The sequence below is a fragment of the Entelurus aequoreus genome, linkage group LG07, assembly GCF_033978785.1.
Source record: "Entelurus aequoreus isolate RoL-2023_Sb linkage group LG07, RoL_Eaeq_v1.1, whole genome shotgun sequence".
Lineage (NCBI taxonomy): Eukaryota > Metazoa > Chordata > Actinopteri > Syngnathiformes > Syngnathidae > Entelurus > Entelurus aequoreus.
This window is the reverse complement of record NC_084737.1, coordinates 37,503,610-37,529,610: the sequence shown is the minus strand read 5'-3', so window position 1 is coordinate 37,529,610 and position 26,001 is coordinate 37,503,610. Positions and strand designations below refer to the sequence as shown.

Below are 26,001 nucleotides of genomic sequence, written 5' to 3'. Positions count from 1 at the left end.
GCATCATTTTGATAGCCCTAGTCTGAAGATTATGTCAAGAATAAAGAAAATACATTTCTGACATATTTTTGCATTTTTTTTTTTTTTTTGGCTTAAGGCTCGTTGGCGTTGCAAAAACCCCAGATGACCTTGTTGTAGTTATAAACATTGTCCAGCAGAGGGAAGCAAACCAGTGGGATACAATTGTATTCATCCACCAAGTTTAATTTCAAATGTCTCCATATAGTTAAATTATATTTTTAAAGGTTATGCCAGATATTTCTCATACACATGTTTGAAGTGTGCCCGTTATTTCAGGGAAAGGGTAATCTTAAATGTATTGGGCTTTTATCAATCATTAACCGCATTTTAAAAAATGTTTGATATATAATTTTTTCATGCTAGTGTGAGTGTGAATGTTGTCTGTCTATCTGTGTTGGCCCTGTGATTAGGTGGCAACTTGTCCAGAGTGTAGCCCGCCTTCCGCCCGAGTGCAGCTGGGATAGGCCGCTACAGCACCCCCCGCGACCCCGGAAGGGACAAGCGGTAGAAAATGGATGGATGGATGAAAGCAATTCAATGAATATGTAATGACATTCTAAGTAGCCTGTAGTTCTAGTTTTACAAATTGTCCAGCAGAGGGACAAAAAAATATGTAAGAGTGATAATATACACAAAAAACTCTCCCTCAGACATTGTAAACAATAATGACATGATAAAAATCTTGTAAATTTGACTTTTTTTTTTTTACAAATCAAATTCCTATATTTTATATTCATAAGTTTAGGTAGTCTGTGATGGCCCTGCGATGAGGTTGCGACCTGTCCAGGGTCAACCCAGCCTTCTGCATAGCGAAGTTGGGAGAGTGGCTGTGCTAGCAATCTGAGGGTTATTGGTTCAATCCCCACCTTCTACCATCCTAGTCACGTCCGTTATGTCTTTGAGCAAGACACTTCACCTTTGCTTCTGATGGGTCCTGGTTAGCGCCTTGCATGGCAGCTCCCGCCATTAGTGTGTGAATGTGTGTGTGTATGAGTGAATGTGGAAATAGTGTCAAAGCGCTTTGAGTTCCTTAAAAAAGATAGAAAAGCGCTATACAAGTACAACCCATTTACCATTTTACCATTCTGCCCGAATGCAGCTGAGATAGGCTCCAGCACCCCCCGCGATCCCAAAAGGGACAAGCGGTAGAAAATGGATGGATGGATGGAAGTTTAGGTAGTTAATGTCTTGCAAGTATGGAAAAAATGCCAACAAAGAATCTCTGAAGTCTTTGAAGCATACAAATGTGTCAATATTTTGTCAACAATAAAGTCACGCACATGTTTCATAACTATTACATTAAGTAGGTTTGAAGTTTAGTATCGATGAGTCTACAAATATTGACATAAAAGTACAATGTATCAGTAGAGCGAACATGACTGTTTTATGTTTTTCAGGGGTTTTTTTGCAGCATGTCCAATAGTCAGAAGGAGGATGATTTCTGTCAAAGTGAGTTAAAGAGGAGTCTCCAAAGGCATCCACCTCCATCCCGAAGTACAAGACTCTGGCATGGCTCCTTGCAGGCAGCAGAGTAAGGATTGGGTTGTATTTTTGGAAGGGTGTGTGTGTGCGTGTCTGTGTTGGTGTGTGTGTTGGTCGCCTTGTTAGGTCTGCTCAAATGTTTCCCCCAGCAGGGCCAGTGAGGATACAGACTGCTGGGTGGCAGGGACAGGGGGGAGAGGGGCTTTTCTCCATGGCCACCTGGAAAGCCATGTAAGACATTTTTGACACAGCCATAGAAATCACCCAACAATAATCCGGTTCATTCTTGTCCTCTTTTATTTGCAACTTTACAACTGAACCTTTTTGAAGTGGGGAAGAGTCTTCACAAGTTCCTGACAGTTGGCAGCAAAATCTTCATGGCGACGATCAGAAATCTACAAAGCAGAAGAGGTCCACTCAAGTTGAGCACTCGGGATATCTCCAAGAAGTTTTGATGTCAGCTGAGGGTGAAGTGGGTCTGACGCGGGTTTTAATCTTTAGCCGTGCTACAGACTCCAAAGCTTTGGGTGTGTGTCTGAGCCGAGATGAGTGGCGGTCGCTTCGAGTTTGATGACGGTGGCGCGTACTGTGGAGGCTGGGAGGGCGGCAAGGCGCATGGCCACGGCATCTGCACCGGCCCTAAGGGTCAGGGAGAGTTCTCCGGGTCCTGGAACTATGGCTTCGAGGTAGTGGGGGTCTACACCTGGCCCAGTGGGAACACTTACGAGGGCTACTGGTCTCAGGGCAAGCGTCACGGCCTCGGGGTGGAAACCAAAGGGCACTGGATTTATAGAGGCGAATGGACACACGGCTTTAAGGGGCGATATGGCATCCGAGTCAGTGTTGGCAGTGGGGCAAAATATGAGGGGACGTGGAACAATGGCCTCCAGGACGGCTATGGAACTGAAACCTACGCAGATGGAGGTAAGGTTTGCAGCTTTATCACAACTGTGAATGCATTGTGGTGCCAAAAATGAGCCATGAAAATAAAGTCACAATATTAGAAACACAACAATAACAAGCGCTATAGCAAAAATATTAAAATGTCACCATCAAGGCATGATAGTAATATAATTATGAAAAATATTATTATTACTGGGCATTTTGTTTATTGAAAGACAAGCTCTCGGGTTGCTAAAATCTAATATAACATAGTGTACTTTTTTACAACTAAATGTTGGGTAAGACCTTATGGTGTTCAAATTTCCACAGTTATCAAACACATTTGAGAGTGTTTCAATTAACTTATACATCTATTTATTATGACTATTTTTTTAAATGAAAGGAGTCGGTAGAAGTCGTATCACGAACACAAAAAAATGTATAGCAGTGAAATTCAACTGTGTGACAACAGTTCTTTCCCTCCACAGCTGACTCATCAGCTCTGAGGACAAGCGAGTGGAAGTGGCAGTGGGGAGCAAAGGGGGTGTAGTGTACCAAATGTGCAGATGTAATAATAGCCCCCAGCCCCCCTGCCCTTCTGGCCTCTCGGCCGCCTTGCCGTCACTAATAATCCACACACATGTCAATTTTAGCATGAGACCAGACGCCCAGAGGACTTCTCAAAGGTTGGCATGAATGAGCAAAACATCAGTTCCAGAAAATCAATCCTTTACCAAAAGTCAATTCTAACTAGCTTAAAGCAGCTTAAGACTTTGACAACAGAGCGTAAAAGATATCAGCAAACTAGTAACAGAGCTTCATTAGCTCTTAAAACACATAGGGCCTGATCTTCTAAAAGGTTTGCGTGTACTAAAATATGTGCAAACTTGATAGCACATGCAAAGCTGATTCTTTAAGCTCCTGCACACAGGATTGCGTCTCTTAAATGAGCGTGTCTGTCTTCATGAATATGTCAAATAGATGCTGATTAGCAAAACACCCACAATACTTCGAGGTAAAGATCCAAACATACCGCCCTGAGATCGGTAGGTCGTGAGTTCGAAGACCAAAGACTATAAAAATGGGACCCATTACCTCCCTGCTTGACACTCAGCATCAAGGGTTGGAATTGGGGGTTAAATCATCAAAAATTATTCCCGGGCGTGGCCACCGCTGCTGCTCACTGCTCCCCTCACCTCCCAGGGGGTGATCAAGGGTGATGGGTCAAATGCAGAGAATAATTTCACCAAACTTAGTGTGTGTGTGACAGTCATTGGTACTTTAACTTTAACGTAATAATCATTAAGCAAGCACAGGCAATGTGACCTACCAATGCTGAAAAGGTTCTGCGGGTGCTGTTTTGCGTCCATATTTAGCACTTTTTAAAAAGTTAAAAGGTTCAAGTACCCATGATTGTCACACACACTAGGTGTGGCAAAATTATTCTCTGCATTTGACCCATCACCCTTGATCACCCCCTGGGAGGTAAAGGGAGCAGTGAGCAACAGCGGTGGCCGTGCCCAGGAATAATTTTTGGTGATTAAAGTTACATAGTGACACAGTTACACACTAATCTGTGAAAAAGGAGGGGATCGCGTGCAGGAGAATCCTTTGTCCTATGTGTGTGTGTCTACCTGTACATATTTGTACCGTTATAAATAAAAAATATTTGACATATTGTCTACTTAGCAATATCACTTTATAATTGTATAGATGCTGGAAGACTTAAAGGGGCTGTTTACAACATTTACACAGATGCCTAGAGGGCACCAACTTTTCAGTTTATTTTACACATTATATCCCGCCCTCTCGTGGCTTTTCCTAAGTAATGGCGTAATTACATACTAGGTATGTACCTAACACATGTACGTGCTGTAGTTTCAGGTGTTGTCAGCTAATATTAGCAGATTGGATAGCTCGCGTTAGCTGTCGTTGAATATATATTCCATCATTACAACAACATGACTGCAAATTGTAAGTTGCTTCTCTTGGACTACTTTTGTATGTGTGCACACACTGTTGACAAGACTGGGTGAGTGACATCTGTAAACACCAATCTTTTTATTCGAGCCAGTAGAAAAAAAATATTACATAAACCTTGTAATTGTGAAAAATATAGACAATTGTCAAACAAATGTGTTCTGTTAAACCACTAATGGTATCAAAAACTAGCCGGTGGTGTGCTTGTTATATTTTTTTCTTTGAAAAATGTTACTGCGAGGAAGTTGCAAACAGCACCTTTAAAGTGCCAGTAGAGTGGAAAAGCAAGTTAACTTTAAATACTTGATTGTGTTTCATTGAATCCATTAAACCATATCCAATTGTATTTTAAATCTGAAAAGTATGTGAAAATACCGTCTTTACATCACAAAATGCCACAAATTGAGTCGGCCGTTTTGAATATGCTGCTCTGAATATCTTTTGCAAATTCTGTAGATTCTATGTCACTGGAGTGACGCTTCTGCACTCTGACCATATTATCAGATCAGTCATACTGGAAATATGCAAACATTGGAAATAGATGTGCTGTCTATCATTCACAATGCTTATTTAAAACAAGAACAAATATGTTTGGCTTTTTTATCATTTTCAAACTCGTAAATAAATAGCTAACAATTGAATCAACTTGATTGCGCCCATTATACCCTCTAAACCAAAGCTGGGCAAATATATTGACTTGGGGGCCACATTGAGAGAGAAAAATGTGTCTGGGGGGGCCAAGGTGTATGTGTGTATTAATGATATGTACACATTTAGCTGTAAAAATCTGCTGTACGGTATGTGTTTTTGGGTCCCTTTTTTCCAGGAACACTAATACCAAAAGTCACAATGTCCGATAGAATTCTAAAAACGTTATGACAGACCACCTCAACAAAACGGAATGGAATTTTACAGTTTTTTACTGAACGGCACACCAAAACTGCACATTACAATAAAGAAAGTGGGATTTACAATATTAACTATGAACAATAAAACACTGAATATAAACAACATATGAACGTCGCTCCTCTTTTACTTCTCAGACCAGCTCCTCGATAGTTGTGTATATTTTACAATCAAGCAACACAACGAAAATGTAACAAACAGCAAAATATGAATGCGAAGGGTAATAAACACCTACAATATGATATATTATCACGTAGAAATCTGCTACCGCATCTGTTTCTGACACAAGCGTTTCGAGGTGGCTGCTCTGAAAACAAACCCCGCCCACTCTGGTTTGTGACATAGATTACCGTAATAACTCGTATAACACCCAAAAGCGCAGATTTCGACCATTGAAATACTTTCTATAGTCATACTTGCCAACCCTCCCGGTTTTACCGGGAGACTCCCGGAATTCAGCGCCTCTCCCGATAACCTCCCGGAAGAAATGTTCTCCCGATAAACTCCCGGAATTCAGCCGGAGCTGGAGGCCACGCCCCCTCCAGCTCAATGCGGACCTGAGTGGGGACAGCGGCGACAGTCTGTTTTCACGTCCGCTTTCCCACAATATAAACAGCGTGCCTGCCCAATCACGTTATAACTGTAGAATGATCGAGGGTGAGTTCTTGGTTTCTTATGTGGGTTTATTGTTAGGCAGTTTCATTAACGTCCTCCCAGCGCGGTAACAACACACAACAACAGCAGTCACGTTTTCGTCTACCGTAAAGCAGTTCGTCTGCCGTAAACAGCAATGTTGTGAGACTCTTAAACAGGACAATACTGCCATCTACTGGATAGCCTCCGGAACACAGAAATTCAAGTATTTCTTTTATTTATATGTATAATAAAATTATATATATATATACATATATATATATATATATATATATATATATATATATATATATATATATATATATATATATATATAGCTGGAATTCACTGAAAGTCAATTATTTCATATATATATATATATATATATATATATATATATATATATATATATATATATATATATATATATATATATATATATATATATATATATATATATATATATATATATATATATATATATATATATATATGAAATATTTATGAAATACTCGAGTTGGTGAATTATAGCTGTAAATATACTCCTACCCTCTTAACCACGCCCCCAACCATTTTGTTCAGGAGAGAAGACACAGAAGATAATACAAATAATAACAGAATAAATTAACAAATTAAAAAGATGGTTTGACAAAATCAGACTATCTTTGAATCTCAGTAAGACTAAAATAATGCTATTTGGTAACAGTAGAAGATAAAGTAGATATAAAAAGGGCAAAAGAAAACACATTGTTGGGTGTAATAATAGATGATAAAATTGGAACTGGAAACCTCATGTAAAAAATATACAACATGAAGTAGTAAGAAACACATCAATAATGAATAAAGCAAAACATGTTCTAGACCAAAAATCGCTTCATATTCACTACAGATCACTAGTGTTACCATATCTGAGTTATTGTGTAGAAATATAGGGAAACCACTACAAATGTACGCTTCATTCACTAACTGTGTTACAAAAAAGATCAATTAGAATAATAAATAATGTTGGATATAGAGAACATACAAACCCTTTATTTATTAAATCACAATTATTGAAATTCAACGATTTGGTGCATTTGCAAACAGCTAAAATTATGTACAAAGCAAACTATAACCTGCTACCCAAGAATGTACAACAATTCTTCTCAACAAAAGAGGAGAAATATAACATGAGAGGAAAATCTCATTTAAAACATTTGTATTCTCGTACAACACTTGAAACCTTTAGTATATCAGTATGTGGGATTAAATTATGGAACGGATGAACTAAAGAAATCAAACAAAGCACCAATATGATTCAGTTCAAGAGACTGTTCAAACTACAAGTGTTCACAAAGTACACAGAACAAGAATTATGATGAACATCTTGAACCCTTTCTTTTTTTCTTTTTATTGAGACAAAGATTATTTATGTATTTAATATTTGTATGCTTACTATGGTATATTATTTTTTTATTATTTATTTGTTCACTGTTCTGTTACAGAGAACAAGGAAATTGGATAAAATTGCTCTGGTATGAAAAAGGGTAGGATTAAATAAGCTCTGCTTCTTCCTACTCCTTATCGGACATGCTGTAATGAAACAACAGGAATTGTGTGATGCATTACATTGTATCGTATGCATGTTCGAAATAAACTGAAACTGAACTGAACTGAACTGAACTTAAATTGTTGACAGACTAAGCCGCCGGCGGCTGCTTCTGCTTTGTCTTAAACTTGCTAAAAGTTAATTCTAGATAATAATTAATGCATCTCTCACCTGGTAGTAGACAAATGTGGTCATTGGCTGAGAGGCTGGTCGATTTTCACATCTCACGAGACCTTTTTTAACCCTTTGTGAGGATTGCGATTGAATCTTCATCTAAACGGAATTATGTGACCATCTTGTCGATCAGCATCCAAGCGAGAGTAGACATTTTGCAGAAATGTTTGCTTTATTATGGTTTGTTATGTTTATTGTGTATGTTTAGCACCTAGCAATGCTGCTGATGCTGTAGTGTTTCAAAAAGCTGCCTCCGTTTTGCAGTCGGCTTCTAAAACGTATTACTCATCTTCCTTGTGTTCAAGCTCAAAAATCTAAAGTTGTGGATCATAATTTTTCCGTAAAGAATCGCTGTTGGCTCTCACAAAGTCTGCCTCATTAGCATTGTTGTTGATGGGGAAGGGATCTGTGGTTGCTACTTATACACTACCGTTCAAAAGTTTGGGGTCAACCAAACAATTTTGTGGAATAGCCTTCATTTCTAAAAACAAGAATAGACTGTCGAGTTTCAGTTGAAAGTTCTCTTTTTCTGGCCATTTTCTGAGCGTTTAATTGACCCCACAAATGTGATGCTCCAGAAACTCAATCTGCTCGAAGGAAGGTCAGTTTTGTAGCTTCTGTAACGAACTAAACTGTTTTCAGATGTGTGAACATGATTGCACAAGGATTTTCTAATCATCAATTAGCCTTCTGAGCCAATGAGCAAACACATTGTACCATTAGAACACTGGAGTGATAGTTGCTGGAAATGGGCCTCTATACACCTATGTAGATATTGCACCAAAAACCAGACATTTGCAGCTAGAATAGTTTTTTTTTTTTTACCACATTACCACATTAGCAATGTATAGAGTGTATTTCTTTAAAGTTAAGACTAGTTTAAAGTTATCTTCATTGAAAAGTACAGTGCTTTTCCTTCAAAAATAAGGACATTTCAATGTGACCCCAAACTTTTGAACGGTAGTGTACGTCACGGATCACGTGACTGCCTTGCTCATTAACTCTCAAAATAGCTCTGGAATCTGCGTGAGATTTATACTATTTTGATCATATTTATGTATTCGCAAACTTTGGAAGTTTTTGGTGTCCAAAATCAGATATATATGATAATAGCTTTAATATAAAGGCAACTCGTTTTTCCACTTTACTGGTACTTTAAGGGGCTGATTCTAACAAATTGGATTAATGCGTTTTGGTGTCTGATTTTTTTTAATGGTGTTTGTTTTTTCATATAGAAAATATATCTCCTGTATAAAAAACGTCTGCGCCACATTTGCACTTGCTATTAATATACACGCAATCTTAGTAGATCACACGCAAAACATCCATTAATAGTACACAACATTTTAAAGTTTGCACACACGAGGTGTTTGGATATTAGTAGATCAGGCCCATAGTCACTAATAAAGTACAGTGCTAAACCTACGCCACGTAGTGGTAGGTTTCCCTCACTGAAGGTAATCTTACTACTGAACTTATTTACTTAGAACCATTTTAACTTTGATACTTGTAAGTTCCAACTTGCTAAATTGGAGGACAAGTGGGTGGCGTTCATGGGGGGAACAGATCCAGATCTTAGTCAAGTGGGGGACAACAGAAATAGAGGGAGAAAACCCCATTGGGAGAACGCCTCACAGAAAGTTGGACTCAAACCGGATCTGATGGTTTATTACTTGTTAGATAATCATAGGCTCAGATAACCAGATTGTCATGTAACAGGGACTAAGTGCTTTAGACTGAGCTCATTCTAATTGAATGTTTTAGGTACTTTCCAGGGTCAGTTCACTGGTGGGATGCGGCATGGCTATGGAGTACGGCAGAGCGTCCCCTACGGCATGGCAGCAGTCGTTCGCTCCCCTCTCCGTACTTCCTTGACCTCCCTACGTAGCGAGCACAGCAATGGCACAGTCCTCCAGCAAGACATCCCTGTCATCACCACCACCAGTGCTTCCGATGAGGAGACACCTGTCGCCAACCCTGCCCAACTAGGACCATCCCGGGGAGGCTTTGCCCTCACTCTCCAGGTGGACCCAGAAGCAGTGAGACCCAAGAAGAAAGGTCTGTTTCAAAGGAGCTCTCTGTTGGGAAAGCTGAAGAAATCCAACTCGAGTACTTCGCTATCCAGTCAGAAGAGCAAGATCAGCTTCCTGAGGACGGAATCGGCTTTGAGCTCCAATGTCAGCGACACCAACTCCACCATTAGTATGGGGGACGAGAGTCTGGCCGGAGCAGACGACTTCCCTCCGGTGGAGGCAGACATCGATGCCACCACCACAGAGGTCTACATGGGCGAGTGGAAGAACGACAAGCGCTCAGGATATGGAATAAGCGAAAGGTCTAGCGGCCTCAAGTATGAAGGCGAATGGCTGAACAACCAGAGACATGGCTACGGCTGTACCACCTTTGCTGAGGGCGGGAAAGAAGAGGGCAAGTACATGAACAACATGCTGGTGAAGGCTGTGAAGAAGAGAGTGATCCAACTGAAGGGAACCAAGATCAAGCAGAAGGTGGAGCGAGCTGTCGAAGGCGCTCAGAGGGCTGCTGCCATCGGCAAGCAGAAAGGAGAGATCGCTGCTTCGAGGTAAGATCAGACTTTTAACTAGTGCTTATGAACTTGTCCTTCAAATTCAGCCGCTTTCACTACTGACTTGATGTGAGAGAATAATAACACAATTACCTTTTTTAAAAGTTGGTCTTTTCCAAACAGTCTGCATTAGTTTTTGGTCAAATTGGCAACACTGGATAGGGACATTTAACCAAATTGTTTTGGGGGCCACATTTCCAAAAATTTAATGACCAGGGTAGGATGGGGGACGAGGGTGGGGCGCCTTAACCTAGGTGGGGGGTCCCACCCGAAAACACAGTTTGGAAAATAACAACAACAAAACATGATTTTACTCAACAGAACAGAAACAATGCAAAAATACCACCCATTATAACAATAATTTTGTTCATGAATACATCTCCTTTGCGACCAGCGCATGCACGTCTGTGCAAGTGTCGCCAGTTAGCTTCAAGAATAGTGCTTGCGATCTGTGAGATTGTGCTTTTAGCTCAGTAGTCAGCAAGCTCGCCTCTCAGACCTGCGACATAGGTTCGCGCCCCGCTCTAAACTGTGGGTAAAAACAACGCATTTGAGAGAGAAAGTACACAGTCACTACACGAGGCTGAGCAGTCTGTGATTGACAGCTATATAAACACCAATCACTGCATTTCGCCGTCAAAATCGGGGGCCACTGGGCGTCAGCCCAGGTAAGACCACGCATTAGAGTGGCCCTGGTGGTGGCGGTTGGGTATTGACCCTTTACTATCAGTCTCATTTTGTATATTCTAGAGAACCAGCGTCCTCTACAGTAGACATTTGATTTTGGTCTATTTTTTTTGTCAGAGTTACAGGAGCGCTCTGCTGTTTTTAAGGACCTTCTGCAAAAAAAAAGCTAGGCAAAGACCATCTCTACGACAGCACACTAGTGTTTTTAAGAATATTCCACAAATATGTGAGTCTCACAAGTTTTTGAACTGAACTCGCAGGCCACCAGTTGAAGAGCCCAACTTATGAAAAAGAGAGAACCTAAGATAGAACCTTAAGGAACACGGCTGGTATAACTAAAGACGTTGAACAAACAACTACTGACCGCATCTGAAGTAAACCAGTTACAGCAACACATTAGTTACATAAATCACATTGCGGAAAAAAAATGTGTACCGGTAAGTGCCAAAAAGGAGAGGACCAAAAGGGGTGCCTTGAGAAACGCCTCAGGTTTCAAATCATAAATTTGGACCGACATGTTCTGTTTGTCAAAACAAGGATCTGTCAATGCGTTTACAATGGTCCAAGTTCCTCTATACAACAGGAGCACTCTAATGATTTTAGGATTTTTTTTCATAAATGTGTGTCTCACAAGTTGGAAACTGTACTCAGGGGCCGGTATTGTGTCATTCCCAGGCCGTATTTAGGGCCACCAGTTTAGTAGACCTTCTGTAGGATGTACCTACGTTGGCATGCAGACAATTCCCACATGGTCAGCTTTAGCAGGTTTAGTTTGGTTCCTGTCTTTATGCCAGGTACACTTCAGTGTACTGTTTTGCATAAAGCTGGAAAATTGTATTACGCACTTTAATTTTGCTGAAGACAGCAGCTGCTACTTGTTTAATCCACTTGCCTGTTCCACTAACAATGCCAACTGACATTAATAGAATTGTGTTAATACGCTTATTATTTTATTGTCTTTTTTTTAACAAGGCGAAGTAGTCATTTTAAGACTTCCAATACATAAACCTTTCTGAAGAAAAGTCTTTAAGACGAATAGAATTAAGTCTAAAAGGAATAGTTCAAGTTTGAGCAGAAAATTATTTTAACTCAGTGACTATGTAGTATTATTGTCAATGATCCATGTGACCTTACAAGGTGTTTTCTTCTTCTGCACCTGAAACAATCCTGTTGTTTACAGCAGCAGGACTTCCACTGATGGACTGCAGAGTACCGTCCCAGCACATAGAAATCCAAATATTTCCCTACAAGTATAAGCACTATTAAAGATTTATGGGACAGCGTTGATTGCATCATTGTTTTTCAACTCACTGACAATGTCTGCACACTGCTAAGTCACACTTGGTGACCTTTAGTTTGTCAACGTGTTTAATGCAGTGGATGATTATCTTCTTTGATATCAAGTTTAAGAGGCTTTCATTGCAATGAAGACATTTTATACTGTACTCAATAGAGAAGCCAATACAGATATAATGACCGCAACTATTGTGAGGCGTGTTAGTGACATATTAGCGCAGGGCTACTAAACTGGCTGCTCGGGGGGCCCAGGAATGGCATCACAAGTTCATCTAAAAATTTAGGAGAGACTAAAATTTTAGCAGTTTTGCGATTCTTAAAAACACCAGAGCTCTGTCATATAAATGATTGTGACTAGCTTTTCTCCAAAGGTCTTTAAAAACATTAGAGCTCTCCTGTTGTATAGAGGAACTTGGACCAGTGTAAACGCATGGTTTGTGTTTTCAACCCCCAATTCCAACCCTTGGAATTGGGGGTTAAATCACCAAAATGATTCCCGGGCGCGGCACTGCTGCTGCCCACTGCTCCCCTCACCTCCCAGGGGGTGATCAAGGGGATGGGTCACATTCAGAGGTCAAATTTCACCACACCTAGTGTGTGTGTGACAATCATTGGTACTTTAACTTTAACTTTAACTTAATTTACGGCCAGCAATTTGGTGAAGTAAAACATTTAAGGTTTGGCAGATCCTTGCATTGACATTCTAACCCCTCGAGAATCAGCATCCTCTGCAGTGGACAATCGTGTTTTGCATAACAGGGCTGTTCTAACAACCGTTAAAATAGAAATAATAGTGAAGGACGAAGTCTGGCCCCCTGGTCCTTAACTTTCTGGAAATGCGACCCCCAAAACATCCCATCCCATCCCATCCATTTTCTACCGCTTGTCCCTTTCAGGGTCGCAGGGGGCACTGCAGCTTATCTCAGCTGCATTCGGGCGGAAGGCGGGGTACACAATTTAGTTAAATAACCCTGCGTTAGAGTAATGAGCAACACAAAATCGCCCTTGCTGCAGGTGTGTCAAACTAATTTTAACTCAGGGGCCGCATGGAGGAAAATGTATTCTGTAGTGGGCCGGACTGGTAAAATCATGGCATAATAACTTAAAAATAAAGACAACTCTAGATTGCTTTCTTTGTTTTAGTTTGGCCAAAAATAGAACAAGCACATTCTGAAAATGTACATATTAAAAATAATCCTCTTGGCAAAACACTTTTAAAGGAAAAAATTTGCGCAGTTTCAAAAACACAATGAAGAACACAATGAACTCAGACTTTGTCTCAGTGTGTCTACAAAGCCATTCAATTTTAAATCACAGCCTATCTTGACAGCGGACGGTGTGGCGAAGTTGGTAGAGTGGCCGTGCCAGCAATCGGACGGTTGTTGGTTACTGGGGTTCGATCCCCACCTTCTACCATCCAAGTCACGTCCGTTGTGTCCTTGGGCAAGACACTTCACCCTTGCTCCTGATGGCTGCTGGTTAGCGCCTTGCATGGCAGCTCCTGCCATCAGTGTGTGAATGTGTGTGTGAATGGGTGAATGTGGAAATACTGTCAAGGCGCTTTGAGTACCTTGAAGGTAGAAAAGCTATACAAGTATAACCCATTTATCATTTATTTATAATATAATTCCAAATAAATATGAAATAAATACAAACTCTTCTAGGTATCAAATGACTCATTTGTCATATCCATGCATTAAATTGTAACTCAACAAATCACACAGAGGTAGAAACTATTAAAGAGGGTTGAGTTACACTCTGCGTCCACTTTTATTTTTTTTGACAGAGACATTTTGGGAAAATAAGGGAGCCAAAGCAAAGGTTTTACGTTTCATTTGGGTCGAGGGGGAGAAGCCGCAGCCACACGTTACTGTGTACCACTTGTTTGGACCCGTTTGCTTGCCTAACAATATTGCTATTGTGACATCCAGTGGAAAAATTTAGAACATCATTTGTTTTCATTAAAATATTGCAGCTAATTTTTATACTTAGCAAACTCATCTTGCGGGCCGCAGGCCGGATTAAGCCTGTTCGCTGGCCGGATCCCCTAAGTTTGAAACCCTTGCTCGGCCTAGTTTGTAAATGTGAGTGTGAACGGTTGTTTGTCGGTCTCTGTGGGCCCTGCGATAAGGTGGCAACTTGTCCAGGGTTCGTCCGAGTGAAAATGGGATAGGCCCCAGCCCCCCTGCGACATCGAAAGGGACAAGCGGTAGGAAATGGATGGATGGATAGAGTAAAGGGGAAACGTTCCAGTACTCAAACACCAACAGGAGTTAGGTACCTTGCTGAACGACGCCTGTTAAAGTGAGCTGTAGCAATATCCCAATTAGAAGAAAATGCTAAATGCAGTCACAATTGTTCTAAAAGGAGCAACAGTGAGGGGTACACATAACAATGAAGCAGCACACAACAAAAAATAGATTTGGTGCTACCTGTGAAGCGGCATTATGCGCCTTAACTCCACTCCAAATTCCCACACAGCAAATTCGACTGTGTTAAATCAACACCTAAGGAGTTGTATACAACACTTTTTTTGTGTTCTATTAGGTGTACACCATATTGTGTTAAAACAACACTTTTGAAAGTGTTAAAGGTCAACACTAGTGTTAGTGGCGGTAACAACACCCAGAATTGTTAAATGTAACACCCATTAGGTTTTTTTTTTTTTATAACACTGTTGTACAGTGTGAAAACACTATCTTATTTTTTAATACCTAATAGAGTTGAACTAACACTAACTTTTTCAACACTTAAAATAGGTGACACTACTCTAAGAGTTAAAAATAATGTGTGTATATATATATATATATATATATATATATATATATATATATATATATATATATATATATATATATATATATATATATATATATATATATATATATATATATATATATATATATATATATATATATATATATATATATATATATATATATGAATGAATGAATGAATGAATGATCTTTATTGTCATTGTGCATGTACAGGTACAGGTCCAACGAAATTTAGGTTGCTTCCCTAAGGTGCTTTGCATTTAAAAAAAGAAGAAACCACACAATATACAAAAACAACACAATATGCAATATGGCCTAAGACCACTCTAAGAGGCAATGTAGAAAAAATGAGACAGTAAAAAGTATAAGGTGACTAGTGAACTGACTAGAGAGGAGTAATGCTGGTTCCCAGTGTGCTGAGGGGGTGGGAGTCAGCATTTCCTACCTCCTATGCCGTGCAGGTATTTTATTTTGGATTAAATATGTAAATAAATATGATAACTATTGTCCAGTTGGCATGTAATCGCTGATTGCACAGTCCCGGATCGTGATTGACCGGTGGCTTCCTCATGTTGCACTTGAGGGAGTTTTTATTTATTTATTTATTTTTTATTTTTTATTTTTTTAGGTACATATATATATATATATATATATATATATATATATATATATGTATATATATATATATATATATATATATATATATATATATATATATATATATATATATATATATATATATATATATATATATATATATATATACAGTGTATATATATGTGTATATAGAGTATGTATATATATATATATATATATATATATATATATATATATATATATATATATATATATATACATACTGTATACACACATATATATACACTGTATACAGTATATATATATATATATATATATATATATATATATATATATATATATATATATATATACATATATATATATAAATATATATATATATATATATATATATATATATATCAATCATATAAATACATATTTAAAGTGAAAGACAGGAAGTGTTTCTTGTGTCATGTCATGTATTTTTTCAATAATCAAATACAAGCGGTCATGAAATGAAGGGGTGATACAAACATGCAGGGCACCTCTGCAAGCATGAACACAGCCGTGAAAGGTGAGGTGTGGAAGCATGCAGAAAAACTCCACTAGCTTGCAGTCTTTGACTAGTGGGAGTCATGACTAATGATTGATGTTTGATAACACTCCGCCTTTCCAGTGAAATATGTAAAGTGCACCAGGGGTGTCCAAAGTGTGCCCCTAGGGCAGACCTGGGCATTGTGCGGCCCGCGGGCCGCATCCGGCCCTTTGTACGTCCCTGTCCGGCCCGCGTGAGGCCAATTATAAATTACAAAATAAATTTTAAAAAGCATCTATTTCGAGTGTGCAATACAACGGTGCTGCTTTTGTTTTGAAAAGCGTTATTTGTATTACTTCCGTGTGGACGTATGCTCGTGCGCGCAGCGGCAATCTCAAATTACAAAATAAATTTAAAAAAACATCTTTGTCGTGCGTGCAATACAACTGTGCTGCTTTTATTTTGAAACGTGTTATTGTGCGTATGTCCTGTGAGGGAAGGCGCACAGCGACTAAAAAGAGAAAAGTTGATGACGAATGGCGTGTTTTCAACAAGACAAGTAAAGGTAAAGCCGTGTGCTTATTTGTGGTACACACGTTGCTGTGTTTAAAGAATATAGTGTAACGACCTGCTGAAGTAGATGTTGTCTTCTTGAGTTGTGTAAATGAGGAGTGAGGAGACGTGCGTGTGGAAGGAACGAGATATGTTGAGCTGTGTTAGTATAGCTTGCTTAATAAAAGTTTAAAAAGAGCGTCAGACTTGATGTGCACTTCTTCTGGACACTACAATTGGTGGCAGAAGTAAAACTGCGCATACTGCACTGTTTGTGTGCTACGTCATCGGGAGGTACGTGCCACGTGAGGAGCTCGCCGCAAAGAGAGAGAGAGAGAGAGAGAGAGAGAGAGAGAGAGAGAGAGAGTGTTTACAGGTGCAGCCACGCTGCTTGCCACGGGGGGAATTCCGCCCTCAATGAAGACTCCCAGGTTTGATGGCAAGGCGAACTGGGAGGCATTTCATCCCACTTCTGACATCAATTGTAGCGTCCAGAAGAAGTGCACACCAAGTCTGATGCACTTTTTAAACTTTTATTGAGCACGCTATACTAACACAGCTCAACTTATCTCGTTCTTTCCAAAAGGAAAACCAATCCTCACTCCTCATTTCCGCAACAGCAACGCTTCCTCCTTCTTCGCCAATCACCTTACAGGCGTGCTACGTTCACAATGTTTTCTTATCTGGTTAAATAAAGGTTTTACAACAAAGAGGATGCAGGATAAAGTGACAGAAATTGAAATTTTTGTATTGTAATATACATCAGGAAGTGTTGTGTAAGAAAGTGTTAAAAATAAAACCATCAAAAGCCATCTGCTTTTGTATAAAGATAAGTTAGGTTAAATGAAAATATTATTATTATTATTATCTATCTTACGGTATATCAAAAATAATTTGAGCAAAATTTAATTGAAATATTGTCAGTGTGGCCCCCCAGCAGTGCTCAGGTTGCTCATGCGGCCCCCGGTAAAAATTAATTGCCCACCCCTGCCCTAGGGCCATTTGTGTATTTTAGCCTATTTTTTATGGGCCATGGCACATTGTTGAAATAAAATAAATACATTTAAAAAATAGAAAAATAGAGCAAAAAGACATAATGTAATGTGAAATAGTCGACATGATGATAACAATAGCACTAAGATTTGTCTTTATTATTGCTGTCAAATGATTAATTGAACCAGATTAATCACACTTTTTGATAAATTGTGATTATTGACCATAAATGACACAACTGACACAAATTCAGTTTTATTGTTGGAATGTCATAGACCGGGCGGGGCCAGCTCTACATATTGGCAAGAGGGGGCAGAGCTATGGAGCCAGAACACTGCCAGTAAGATTTGGTATGGAAAAAAAATTACATTGTAGAAAAAGTTCTATTGGCACCAAAATAATTTTTGGCAACTAATAAATATGAATGAATTAATTAAATAAGTTTATTTCGGTCATATAATCAACCATCAACCATTTTGTGTGGCCAGTTTAACAGTACAGATTACACATAGTTAGCAATCATACACATTTGCACACTAAAAGAAAAGAAAAAGAATGACCGGAAAAGGAAAAGGCTGAAGCCAAAGCTTATATTTGCCCATACATTCACTGAAAATTAGATTGACTGGAACATCAAAGTTAAAAAATATCAATGGGATGAAAGTAATTGTTACTATATTTTATAGTTTTCAATTATTTCACCTTTCAAGGTTTTCTTAAACCTTAACAAAGAACTGCATGTCTTCAGCTCATCACTGAGCTTGTTCCACCATTTTAACTCCTAAAACTGAAATACATTTGTATTTTATATTCGTTCTTACTTTACTTATTTAAAAAATAAATTATAGTTTTCTCCTCTTAATATAAATAACCTGAGAATACAAGCTGGAAGGCTGTTGTTCTTTACTCGAAACATCATTTCCATTGTTTTTAAAAACACAATATCTGAAAATTTTAACACATTAGAACTTACGGATAATGGATTAGTAGGTTCATAGTGGAGATGATAAAGTTAAAAACTTGGTTTAATACCAATAAATTGTCTCTGAATGTAAAGAAGACCAAAATCATGCTCTTTAGCAATCGAAAAAGTAATATACCCATCAGGATTGTTATTGATGATACACCAATAGATTATGTTCAACAAAATTCATTCTTAGGAGTGGTAATAGATGAAAATATATCATGGAAACCTCATATAAGTTACTTGAGGACAAAGGTTGCTAAATGTGTTGGAATGATGAGGAGATCATGTCATTTATTGAACACCAATGCTCTGCTGTTATTGTACCATTCATTTATTATGTCGTATTTAAATTATTGTGTTGAAGTCTGGGGAAATTGTTATAAATCCCATCTACAGCCTTTAGTCACTCTGCAGAAAAAGGCCATTAGGATTGTGTCCAATGTTCACTACAGACATCATTCAAATCCACTATTCATGGAGTTAAAGCAACTTAAACTGCACAATGTCATCAAATTTAAAACTGCTCAAATTATGTTTAGGGCATCCCAAAACTCTCTACCATCCAATATACAGAACCTATTCCAGGATAGAGATGCTCACCATAGGTACAGTCTAAGAGGAAACAACAAATTATATTTGCCTACATTTAGAACAACTTTAAAGTCAATGTGCATTTCAGTGCGTGGAGTCAGTCTGTGGAACAACTTAGGGGAAGAGTTAAAAACGTGTTCTAACATGATTCAATTTAAAAGACTGTTTAAAAAAGAAGTACTGAAGAAGTACGAGGAGGAAAGAGAGTGATGCCCTCAGCACAGAGCGATGGGAGAGAGGTGTATGGTCAGAGAGTGTTTGGGCCTGTGTGTGTGTGAGTGGTGTGTGTGTGTGTGTGTGTGTGTGTGTGTGTGTGTGTGTGTGTGTGTGTGTGTGTGTGTGTGTGTGTGTGTGTGTGTGTGTGTGTGTGTGTGTGTGTGTGTGTGTGTGTGTGTTTGTTTTGTCTCGTCTTGTCTTGTATCAAAGTAACAGTGGTACTATTGTATTGTTAGTGTACAGGAGCTTTTCTTGTTTTTGTTTGTATAGTATTGTTCTTGTATTATATTGTTTATGTTAAATGTGGAATGAGTGAGAGGGGTTGGGATATTATAAGCATCTGCTTCATCCAACCCCTTTTCAAGCCTTGCATAAATGTCTCTGCCAAAATGTAAAAAAAAAAAAAAAAAATGTTTTGTTGTACTGTGCAGGTTTGAAATAAATACTTCAATTCAATTCAATTCATAGTAGCACACTTTGTGTATTATTCTAATGACCCTTTTTTGAAGTTTAATTATTGGGTCTATGTTTGTTTTATAAACATGTCCCCAAACTTCAACACAATATGTTAAATATAGATTTAGATTTATTGGCCCCCATTGGGGAAATTCATTTTCACTGCCGTACATTTAAACAATAGACATTACACATCACGAAACAAAAATAACAATAGGTTTGGTTGATATCAGCAGTTCAGTCATCAACAATTGCATCATCTGAGAAATGAACATTGAAACAGAGTAGGTCTGACTTTGTAGGATATGTACAGCGAGCAGTGAACATAGTGAGTTCAGAAAGCATAAGAACAAGTGTATACATTTGATTATTTACATTTGATCATTTACAATCCGGGGAGGTGGGACGTGGAGGGGGGAGGGTGTTAGTCTAGGGTTGAAGTTGCCTGGAGGTGTTCTTGTAGTGCGGTTTTGAAGGAGGATAGAGATGCACTTTCTTTTACACCTGTTGGGAGTGTATTCCATATTGATGTGGCATAGAAGGAGAATGAGTTAATACCTTTTTTAGATCGGAATCTGGGTTTAACGTGGTTTGTGGAGCTCCCCCAGTTTACTCGGAAGCAGTTATACGGGACTTGGTACGCAAGTGAAACACCGTAGAAGAAGAAAGGAGGACCGAGGATGTCTAAATTAAATTTAAAAAAGCTTCAAAATATGAAATTATGAAGAAAAAGTTGTTTTTTTTATGTATGTGTTGCTGTCAGCAGATTAATCTCCTGCTCAGAGAGAACTCTTGTATTTGAAAACATGATACAGTGACCTTTTATTACTCTACTTCATAAAGCACTCTGGTCAACTTTGTTACTTTCACAATTGGTTTTATATATGCAGTTCATTTAAGCAATTTTAGTTTATTAGGATTTGTTTATGATATTTATTGAATGTTGAATTTATTACTATGCATACATTCTCTTTACAAAGCAAATGATTTCCCTTTAAAGCAATTACTCATATGTATTAGTTATGATACAGTTTATAGAGGATATTATGTGGAATATCATTTAAGATATCTTCATGTATTCCCTTATTTTGTATTATTTGCATTTAAGACATGAGTTTAATCACAATAGCGGTAATTTCAGCACATTGTTTATACAAGTCAAAATAATACTTGACAATACAATACAATAAGACACACAATAAGACATGAGTCCACCCATTTCAGTGTAAACATGTAAATAGAAAAAGATAGACCAGATGTAAGGTTGTACTTCCAAACGCTGAAAAAAGTTCCGTGCATGAAGTTGTCTCCACAGCCTGGATATAATCGACTCCCTCCCGGGGTACAAGAGGAAGAACCGCCGGAGGTTGCTCAACGTTACAATAGTCAAAGTTTCGTATTTCCACACAAATTGGTTAGTCATTTCACACCAAGCTTTACATGTCTGGTGTTAAATGTTTTAAATAAATAAATACAACTACACTTACATTTTAAAGTCACTCTTTTCTCTCAATTCCTGTACCGCTTATTCTACATTAACACGAATATATCATAACTTTTACACTTGATTTAGATGCCATGGGTCCTCCTTTTTTCTTCGACTGTGTTTTTACAGTCCAGTAAAACTGCTTCCGGGTAAACTTGTTATAAGCCCCGCCCCTCGCGCTAAAACGCTGCCTTTATTTTGTTGCCGTAAAAAAAAGTAACAAAATCGTAAAAAAGAGAAGCGATCATAAAAACCTTTGAAACACACAAAAACAATAAAAGTGTACAAAAATATAAATATCGACATCAAAAACATCCACCAAAAATATTGTTCTAAAAAAAAATGCTTATATTAATTTGTTGCCAAAACTTCTCGAAACATGTGAGCGCAGTAATGCAGCCCCTCTCCCATGCTCCTTCAGCGGTTAAGAAAATAAAAAATGGTGTCAATGTAGATGTACTGCATGACTGCTTCTAAAATGCCCATAAAAAGTGGTAGATGTCTCCTGCATAATTGAAAACATAGCAAAACGGGGCATCCGTGGTGATGCCCCGTAAAATACATTCAAAATCCTCATTTAAATAAGTCGGTCTGCACCACTTTACAGTTGTAAACACAGTCTTAGTAAATCACACGCAACACGCTCACTAATAGTCCACGCTGTTTTATCGATTGCTCAGGTTGTTTCGTGTGTGGAATTTGGATCTTAGTGAATCAGTCCTTTACTGTAGCTAACAACCAAATTCTATGAAGAAGGCAATGTTACTACTGTATTAGCACAGAGAAAAAGTGCTGCAGCATGATGTCGCAACGTCGTACCCTTCACATTTCTGACTGCCCCCTCCTATATGCCTGCCTCAAACCGGCCCTGTCATACACAAACATTTTTTAAATGTTTTACTTGAATGCATGTCATTTATTTGGTCAAAACTTGCTAACAGTATTATTATTAAAAGTGTTGTTAAAATGGGTCACACCCGTAAGAATCTGTTCTTCACTCATATTTGCACTGACCTGATCACTGAATCTAACCTTTCAGTGAACCATTTGTGGTTCAGATAAAAGAGCATATATGGACAAAATGAATTGCGTGATTAATCTGCATTTATACATTCATCCATCCATTTTCTACCGCATGTCCCTTTCGGGGTCGCGGGGGGTGCTGGAGCCTATCTCAGCTGCATTCAGACAGAAGGCGGTGTACACCCTGGACAAGTCGCCACCTCATCGCAGGGCCAACACAGATAGACATTCACACTCACATTCACAAGATTAATGTAATCTTTTTTTGTAATTATTGGCATGAGTTACATGTTAACTTTGTCAGCCGTACTTTAAATATATGTTTAATGTTTTTGCACAATGGCCAGTGGTGCAAATTAGACAGTGATGTTGAGTGCTGACAAAAAATGATGGCCCTTGGACTAAAATAACAAGGACCCCTGCTTTAAGCACATATGAAGTTAAACGGAAAAAACTTCAATAATTATTCTTATTGTCTTGAAACTAAAAGTTTTTATTTTTTAAATAATAAGCATATCCCTGAGTATAAAGAACATATGTCAAAGAGGCTCCTTGTTTTTTTATTCTATAAAACTACAAACTGTTTAACCATTACACCGGCATGTTGTTATATATGTGGGGAGACATGACAGGTTTCCTCTTTATCTGATCTATGGGCAATAGAGACAGGGGTTAAAAATACATGGCTGACATGCATGCTGCATGGACAGCCAGACTCTGCCTCTACAGACCAGTTAGTGAATCGTTTAGCTGATGTTCAGACCGTGTGGACATTATTCTGTTGTATGTGATGGCAGACGGGCGTCTGGAGGGGTCTTGTGTGTCGAGACAGAGTGTAAATGACGCACACTCAGGGGTCCGTTGTCACGGAGGAGCCCTGACTAAATATGGACAGGCGCACTCCTGCTGTATCACAATCACAGGGGAATGCAACAGCTGATTATCCCCCACCCTCCCTCTGTTTCTCTGCCTCGTCACAGATACACACCCAAACTGTTTTCTTAAGCTCAACTGCAGTCAGTGCACGCCACCTAAAGCTGCTTCTCGTCCTACTGTAGGTGAGGAGATCTGCTGGAACAAACGGTCGTTTGAAAATAGCCACACAATTTTCCACCCAACACCAGCTCATTTCATCACCCGCTCTAAGCTTTATGTCTGTTGCTAACAATTGCAGGTCACGGAACTAGGTCCATCTTGCGTCAGTTGTGGTGTCAAATGGTTCCATGGATATAAATATGACACACCACATAAGCAAGTACTCGGGTGATAAAGGAGTATACAGTAAATGTAAACCACCCAGCTTTAGTTGTGCAGCTAGTCTTATACTGCTGATCTTTGCACTTTAGAAGCAGGTACAAACTTTTGTAAAGAAACTGAACATAGCGCTCTTAAGTGTGAGGATCATCTCGGGTATGTATCTATCTTGGGATGTTAGAATTGAGAATGTTGATCCGGGGGAAAAATAACTCTTGGGCAAATAGATACATTGCAAAAAACTTTCAATCGACCTCAATAAGACAGTTGAAATTAACACTCAATATATAGGAAATTCAGTTTGGCAAACACATATACTTATGTTCTGCAGCATGGAGTTGTCTTTTTATAGAAGCTAAATCAATCCTTCACACTTGCTCGCCATCTTTTTGAGACACACAGAGTTAAATAGGACCCTTCACACAGATCCAGTGGCACATGCCAGAATGACAGAATATCTCACCATCAGCAGGCTGCAGGACAACTGCAGCAGGACAGAAAACAGATGACAAACAAGGAAGCTCTTTACATTTGTATGTGATAAAAACAGTAGTAGGTTTGGGCAATATGGCTTAAAATCCATATTTCAATCTATATTGCAGCCTATTGCAATAACAATATATGATGGTATATTATTTGGCATTATAAATAATAATAGCATCATTTCCAAACAAGTTAGGAGTCACAAAGGCTCTTTTTTTGGCGTCTAGCATTTGAGTTAGTGTATAGATTAAGGATATCCCAATCAATTTTATTTGCCTGTGATCCTGATCCGATTTTTTGGCCTTAGACATAAGTCCAGTATTGATCTGATACTTTGACAATAGATTACAAGCACAGGTTTTTAACCTGTTTGACCTCAGGGCCCAACTTTTTCACTACAGAGGGGCCCAGGGCCCACTCAAATATTATCACTTAATTTGTAATTATACTCTTGATTTTAATTGAATTCAATAAATATATCCAACCAACTTACAGTTTACAACCTTGTCAAATGATATGAAAGCATGTGTTAATCACAAAGATTATTGTCAAGGCATAGGTCAGGCTGATAACAAAATACATACTACCGTATTTTTCGGACTATAAGTCGCAGTTTTTTTTCATAGTTTGGCCGGGGGTGCGACTTATACTCTGGAGCGACTTATGTGTGAAATTATTAACACATTACCGTAAAATATCAAATAATATTATTTAGCTCATTCACGTAAGAGACTAGACGTATAAGATTTCATGGGATTTAGTGATTAGGAGTGACAGATTGTTTGGTAAACGTATAGCATGTTCTATATGTTATAGTTATTTGAATGACTCTTACCATAATATGTTACGTTAACATACCAGGCACGTTCTCAGTTGGTTATTTATGCCTCATATAACGTACACTTATTCAGCCTGTTGTTCACTATTCTTTATTTATTTGAAATTGCCTTTCAAATGTCTATTCTTGGTGTTGGGTTTTATCAAATCAATTTCCCCCAAAAATGCGACTTATACCCCAGTGCGACTTATATATGTTTTTTTCCTTCTTTATTATGCATTTTCGGCCGGTGTAGCTTATACTACAGAGCAACTTATACTCCGAAAAATACGGTAATCAAATATACTGTACTGCAAAAGAGGAGACTCAAAAACTGATGAAAATTAAATGTTCATACAATTACACTGCACTAAAATAAATACATTATAACTAAATAATAAAAAATAATAATAAATATGTTTTTTCAATAAACTGTCAATAAAATTTAGGTGCACATGAAAATACAGCTTGACCACTTTAGTCATGTTGTGCTTAAGAAACTTCACTATGACTTCTCCAGCCTTCTTTTGTTTGTTTGGGTTTTGTCATTACTGCCACAAGTGGTGGAAAAGTGTATTACAGCTGAGTACCACTGTAGCCCGTGCGGACCACAGCTGAGAAACAGATATATTTGTGCGCTCGCGGCCCAACAATGTTAATGGTTAAGAAATACTGGATCGATCACCCCTACTTTCATTGAAGCTCTTCGCTGTTAACTTCTTATGTCGTCCTGCATGTGTGTAACAAGGAATATGGAAATGTGATTGTGTTTACCTGAGAGTGCATCACTTTTGAAAAATTATTTCACAATCTTTAGCCATGTAAACACTAGAGCACAGCTGTTCATCAGCCGATCAACAATCAGTCAAAAAAGGTAAATATCGGCCCCCGGGCTTTGGAGAGATGCAGTCAGTTTGGAATCTGGATAGAGAATATAAATATTTATTTGAAATGTCAATAGAATCAAATAACAGCACATTGTTGCACATTGCAAACTTACCGTAATTCAAGCTGTTTACTGCTTCGTCATCAGTATAAA

General features: G+C 38.4%; 1 protein-coding gene across 5 annotated transcripts in view; it reads left to right on the top strand.

The window, feature by feature from the left end:
• Positions 1 to 1,362: 1,362 nt before the first annotated feature.
• Positions 1,363 to 26,001, top strand: part of jph2 (junctophilin 2) — a 57,043-nt gene continuing 32,404 nt past the window's right edge. The window contains exons 1-3 of one of the 5 annotated variants that reach the window (XM_062053474.1): positions 1,364 to 1,552; positions 1,656 to 2,427; positions 9,431 to 10,247. In XM_062053474.1, coding sequence (XP_061909458.1) covers positions 2,049 to 2,427; positions 9,431 to 10,247 — 1,196 coding nt within the window. In that variant the 5' untranslated portion in view covers positions 1,364 to 1,552; positions 1,656 to 2,048. Of the gene's footprint in view, positions 2,428 to 9,430; positions 10,248 to 26,001 lie in introns of all 5 variants that reach the window. The other 4 variants (XM_062053473.1, XM_062053475.1, XM_062053476.1 and 1 more) reach the window with 4 other exon arrangements.